This window comes from Oryzias melastigma, linkage group LG21 (genome assembly GCF_002922805.2).
Source record: "Oryzias melastigma strain HK-1 linkage group LG21, ASM292280v2, whole genome shotgun sequence".
NCBI lineage: Eukaryota > Metazoa > Chordata > Actinopteri > Beloniformes > Adrianichthyidae > Oryzias > Oryzias melastigma.
The window spans coordinates 19,548,393-19,554,574 of record NC_050532.1 but is presented as its reverse complement, the minus strand read 5'-3'; the positions used below and the strand labels follow the sequence as shown (position 1 = coordinate 19,554,574).

The window sequence follows — 6,182 nt, the reverse complement described above, 5'->3', positions numbered from 1 at the left end:
AAAACATCATATTTGACTCTGCTTTCTTACATTTTTAATTCAAGTTGATCTGCTCCTTATTTAACACATTGCATATTTTATTTGATCTATAATTATTTTTTAATCTTGTCCAACAGCTGAGCAAACAGATCTTTTGTTGGACATATTTTACTGTTACAATAGGCGGTAATTAATCTTCTGACACACAAGGTGTATATTTATATAAACCCCTTTTGTAATTAGGCTAAACTTTATTTATATGGATTATATTTGTTCCTTTTTTTGTTGGACTGGACAGAAAGTAAGTGGGTATTAAGCTAATATTGTAATAATTAGATTATTGTACACAGTTAAAAGCTGCAGTTTAAGATAAATAAATTGTATTTTTCTGATTGAGACTTTGCAATTCTTGATGGATTTTAACCAATAAAACAAAATGGATCAAATGAGTATTTTGGTGTTATAAAAACCATTTAATGAACAGACACTCCTTTTTATTAGTTTGTTGCATCCAAGTTATTTGTATATGAATTAAAGCTTATTGTTTAGTATTTCCTGCAAAATTTTTCATTTAGATTTTTATCAAATTGCTGGTTTTAAGCAACATTAGACCTCAGTAACGCCTCTTTTTTTTGTCTTTGGTTTGCAAAACATATGAAGGGAAAAACTCCACATCTGTAATGTTTTAATTCGATTTATTGCACAAACAGCATTGACAAAAATGTTTTTAGATGTTACAATGTCGTTAAGAAAAGTGGAAAACTTTGGGTGAGGAAAAAAAACAAAGCACAATCTGAACATTCAAAAGCTCTCTCATGTTTGTCAGAAAGCAGAAAACAAACTTCCGTTTGGATGGACACTTTTGACACAAAGGACATAAAACAGTCCTGGAAAGACGTGAAGAAAACAGGAGGATTTAAAGCAGAAAACGTTGTCACAATGACCGTCGAAACAAGTCCTGTATCAAAATGAGAATCCATTCAAAAAACCTCAACATTTTACAAAGGCTAAACTACTCGACTCTTGGAGGCCCTGAGGATTTGCTTGACTTGTTTTTGGGTGCGGGGAGAGGACTCCAATTGAACAACAAAACGTCAGGAACAAGAAGAACATGTTAGGGGCTAAACAGAAAGATTTAGCACATGTAACAGTCACACATATTTACATTTGAGAGTTTAGAAGACTGCAGTCTTTGCATATGCTAGAGAGAAATCAAACAGTTTGAAACGCAGGTTAACAGATTTCTGTGAACGTGTTACAGTATGAAACATTTACAGTATGGTTGCATGACCCGATGAATTTTCTTTGGTACATCGTGAGCACCGCAATCCAGAGGCCTTACACGTCGTCACAAACTGTGAACACTCGGAATGACGCACACTCTCTCTTTGCAATCACACTGTAGGCTGCGGGCGGAAGGGTTTGGATGCACAAACACTCCAGAAACAAGTCTCTTATGGCAACTGGTCAGTACAGCAGAAGGTAGGAGGGCATGAAAAACTTTCAAGACTGTTTTTCTTCACACAGGTACTCACCGCACACGAGTGCGCACTGGAAGGAAAGGCAGACGAAAGCTTTAGAAAGGCACGGAGCTTCAGAAAGCGCGTTCATCAGGAATTTATCCACTAAAGAAGTGCCAGACACTCACGTGGTGAGGGGGTGGGAGCAGGGGGGAAAACAAACTATTTTTACAACGTTGGCAAGAATGTCTGGGAGGCAGTTAAAAAGTAAATGTGGGTTTGGATGCGTCACGTTGCATCATGGGTAAAGAAGCTGATTGTTACAGCACATAAGTTCATTATAAATTACACACAAAAAAGGTGAATGTTTTAATGGCACCAGATGATATTGGATGGAACAACGATGAAGACATCTGTCCATTTTAGATTCACATTTAGTAACCGTTACTTTAAATGCACACGATGCTTTTAGAAAAGGGGTCCAACAAGAGCGCTTAGAGGAGGTTCCGGCTGCCGAAGATGTTTTTTGGGTCCACGTAGTCCTTGACGGACTGGAGCATCCCCATGCCGACGCTGGAGACGGTCTCCCTCATCCACTCCTTCCGAAGTTTCCCCACTAAATGACAAAAATGTAGAAATAAATAAATAAATGTGCAGAGGAAGACGACTGAGGGGGGGGAGAAATAGAGGAATCGGCACGGCTGATTGCTCTGCAGGCCACTGGGAGCCAATCAATCTTGTGAGAGTGAGTGAATAAACAGAGGGTGATAAATGCTTTTATTCAGAGAGGAGAAATGTTTTGCATGGCATGATTTATGGAGCTCAGCAGACTATCAAACTCATTAGGCTCTGTGTGTTCCCAGAGGAGGGGCTGGCTGCAGCGGTCCGTCCTCGCTCTTGGGATACGCCGCTACCCTCTGATTCTTCTCCTCCGGAGCCGCCGAGCTCTTTGCTCCGTCTCCTTGTGCGCACGAGTGCAGCCCTCCATTTGACCCACGAGTGTGCTTAGATGTCCTGAGTGCTGTTCTGTGCCCTGACAACCGCCTGGTCAACAAAAAAAAGTTGGCAGACTGGGAGATCCTCTGTCAGAATGGTTTTTGGCGTGCATGAGGAGAGCCTCTTCTGCTGGTTAACTCACCAGCTGCCTGGCCAGACATTTGCCACAGCGTCTGTGCCCGACAGCAGAGCCGAGAGACGCAGAGCTTCGGTGAAAACGAGACAAACTTTAGGCTTCTTAAACTAACTAAAAAAATTAAAATGTTTTCATATATTTTTCTTACTAATTAATTATTATAATGGGGTGTTTAAAAGGTGGTGCTGTCCATTTCTATATCTAAATTTTCCCCTTCTGCTTTACCTTAGACAGGTGGATAAACAGGCTGAAGACTAATTAATTCAAGACTGTTGACAAGAAAGAAAGTCTACCTAATGATCTCAGACCTAAAGCACATTAACACATTTTACGAACTATAAGTCGCTCCAGAGTCAAAGTGGCAACAGTCAAAAACAGCAAAACAAAGAAGGAAAATTCATATATAAGTCACAGTAGTATAAAATAGTAGCATTTAAGTCGCACTTTTGGGAGAAATGCATTTAACAAAATACAAGAACATTTCATCTTGAAAGGCAGATCATAATGATGTAATAGACAACAATAATAGTCATAAAATATTCACCAGAGTACGAGTCGCATCCGAATATAGATTGCATTCGAGTATAGGTCGCACCCGAGTATAGATCGCACCCAAGTACGAGTCGCACCAGAGTATAGGTTGCACCCAAGTATAGGCCGCACCCAGGTAGAAAACACACAAAAGTGCGTGTCGCACCAGTGAACGAGTCGCACCTCTGAGTATAAGTCGCACCCTCGGCCAAACTATGCAAAAAAAAAAAAAAAAAAAAGCCTTCTTTTTACTCTGAAAAATACAGAAACTTTGGTCCGTAAAATTATTTACATTTAGGAAATGCACTCGTGGTGTACAGTCTTTAAAAATGTAAATTTTGGCGGGAAAAAAATCAATTTATTCATCTTCAAAGCCACTCGTCCCTTTCAGGGTTCTGGCATGGGGCGCCGGACTCTAACCCCTCCGATGGGCAAAGGCAGGATGCACCCTGGACAGGTCGCAGTGCCTCAATCCCACTCCCATTCACTCTCAGGGACAATTTGGAGTAACCAATTAACCAATGAAGCACGTTTTTGGACGGTGGGAAGAAGCCAGAGTCCCTTTAGAAAACCCACGCATGCACGGGGAGAACATGCAAACTCCACACAGAAAGGTCCCCAGTTGTTGGTTCCGCTTCAGATCCCGCAGCCGGGACTCGATCTGGGGCCTTCTTACTGTGAGGCAAGAGCGATAAGCACGGCTCCACCGTGAAACCTAATCTAATGTAGTTAATGTAAAATTTAGGCACAATCCTGAATAAATTGACATGAATAGCTCTTATAAAAAAAATAGTGAATGTTTAACCTGCCTTTGGCTTTAGACTCAAGTCATGCTATATAAAAAAGTTAAATTTGAGAAGGAAAGTAGTGTGTGCAGGTGCTGCTCAGTGAGTAAACACTTTGCAGCAGAAACGTAATCACTTATGATTAGATACACGCAGATGAAAACAGGAGGTCAGATGACTGAAGAAGTTTCTTTTCTTTTTCATTAACACCAGGGATGCCCTGTAATGACAGAGCATGATGAGGGAAAGGGCCACCCTGATGCGCCACAGCGCCAAGTTTTCAGCCTAGCCAGGAGCCCCAGATGGGGATCAGCCATAAGGCCAGCGAGACCCCTCTCCTGACAAAAACTGGGCAGACACCGTGGCCACCAGGGACTCTGGTCTCACAAAAACACCCAGATGGTGACGTGGCGACCAATCAGCTGCTGCCCAATAACTAAGGAAGTCCTCTGCTCTCTGCTGCCACCTCATCCTCCTCACTCCTTCCTCCTCCCTGTCCCACCTCCATCCCTCCCTCTTCTCAGTATCAGGAGAGAAAACAGAAGGTGCTGGGACTGCATCATTGCCCCCATCACTGTGATAATTTACACATCTATCTTGTCATATTCTCTCTTTTTTGTTTGCAGTTGCAATCAATCTCAGCAGGTCTGCTCTGCTCAACTGAGACATGCAAAGCAGTGCAGGTAGTCATTCCAGGAATGACGCTCGCTTCAGCCGACTGATATTTATCTTGTGTGGAAAAGCTCGGGGAAGTTCAAAGCAGGAAAGTGGAGCTTCACTAAATCAGCTCGCCCTCTCCGTCTCCTGTGTGCACTGACCCGTGTGGACGTGGGCGCCCCCGCGCAGCAGAGAAAGGCCGAGGGGCTGAGCGGAGCCGCGACTCCTCCACATGCTGCTCCTCCAGCCTCTGTGACAAATGGGGGTCAGGACGTGACAGGTGACGGCCCTGCGTCCCCGCGATACGACCGGAGCTTTGGCTGCGGTGTGGGGTTGATAGATGGAGGACGCCGCTCGTGATTGATATTTAACAACTACTCATCACTACAACAATACTGACCTAGTTCAAGAGTAGAGTAACCTGGCTCTCTGAACAAACCTGTAACTCTTTATTTTTGGGACGTCAGTTCATAAACGGAGGCGGCAGAGGAGAGTCCCACAGAGGAAAGGGTCAGAGAGCCTTTCTACTCCCACACAGCATAACCCCGGCCCGCTGTAAATACAGGGCCATAAAAATGTATATTTCCTCTGGTGCCCTCCTACCTCACCATCCCTCACTACATCTGTTTTGTTTGATACCCAAAACCCAACAAAACAAGCTCCATTTGTCAAGCACTGATTGTGGGCAGACAAACCGGCCTGTCTGCTCCCAGATAGCAAGCCCCGCTGTTATTAATCACAATTACAGAGTGGGCCTCACACACTGGAGCTGCATCAATATCCCCCTCCTCTCCCCGGCGCTGCTCGGGGTGGCCGGGCCACCGTTTGGAGGTCAGCGTACAGCCGGCGATAACGGCAGCATCATTTACCCCAACCCCGCTGCCTCCTTTTTATTAGCAATCTTTTAATTTTGAACCCTTCCCCGCCTCCGGGGGAAGAAAAAAAATAGTGATTTAATATCGCAGCTGATTCAGTGCATACTGTTCTTGACACATGTGATGAATAGCCTGAAGTGATGTATGAAAACAGCGAGGCGGATGGCAATATAGATAAGGGCGGGCGTTTCGGTTAGCCCTGATGGGGGGCCAAAAGTGTTGTTTCACGGCCCTCCCTGGCTCAGGTTTCATTTGTTCATTTGGTCACTGCTGGGCTGAACAAAAGGCCAAGTTCAAACTGATTTGGGGCAAAAGTGAAGCTTTAGTCTACATATCAGAAAAGATATGTAGATCAGTTTGTTAGTGTGCAATAACCCATAAAATTCACAGCTTTTTGGTACCTCCGTGGTGATGTGACAGGCTCCCCCCGTTGGCAAGGATCTCCTCTCTAGCTGCATGCTGGGAAAACAAAAAAATAAAAAAAAACGTTCTCATTTTATGATAGTATGATGTGCTGGCACATGTTTTTGTAGAGAAGATGGGATCAAAACAACAAAAGGAAAGCTGAAGATACCTCCACTTGTTCGTACACGTGAACCGGATCACCGAGTCCCCTGTAGTTGAAGGCGAAGTAAAAGTAGACACAGGCACCGGCGTCATACGTCTGAGTCACCCTGCGAACCAGACTTGTTTAAACAAGCAACCCGACAGCACTCAAAGCGGAGCTGTTTATTCAAGGGATTCATTTTGGAAGTTTAGACTT

At 43.9% G+C, this 6,182-nt stretch overlaps 1 protein-coding gene across 3 annotated transcripts in view; it reads right to left on the bottom strand.

Moving 5' to 3' along the window:
* Positions 1–657: 657 nt before the first annotated feature.
* The window catches only part of agps (alkylglycerone phosphate synthase), a 25,775-nt gene continuing 20,250 nt past the window's right edge, over positions 658–6,182 (bottom strand). The window contains exons 18-21 of one of the 3 annotated variants that reach the window (XM_024287285.2): positions 5,994–6,093; positions 5,821–5,878; positions 2,578–2,641; positions 2,203–2,483 (exon numbers count right to left, since the gene is read on the bottom strand). In XM_024287285.2, the coding sequence (XP_024143053.1) occupies positions 2,282–2,483; positions 2,578–2,641; positions 5,821–5,878; positions 5,994–6,093 (424 nt within the window). In that variant the 3' untranslated portion in view covers positions 2,203–2,281. Of the gene's footprint in view, positions 2,056–2,202; positions 2,510–2,577; positions 2,642–5,820; positions 5,879–5,993; positions 6,094–6,182 lie in introns of those variants that run through there. The other 2 variants (XM_036209798.1, XM_024287286.2) reach the window with 2 other exon arrangements.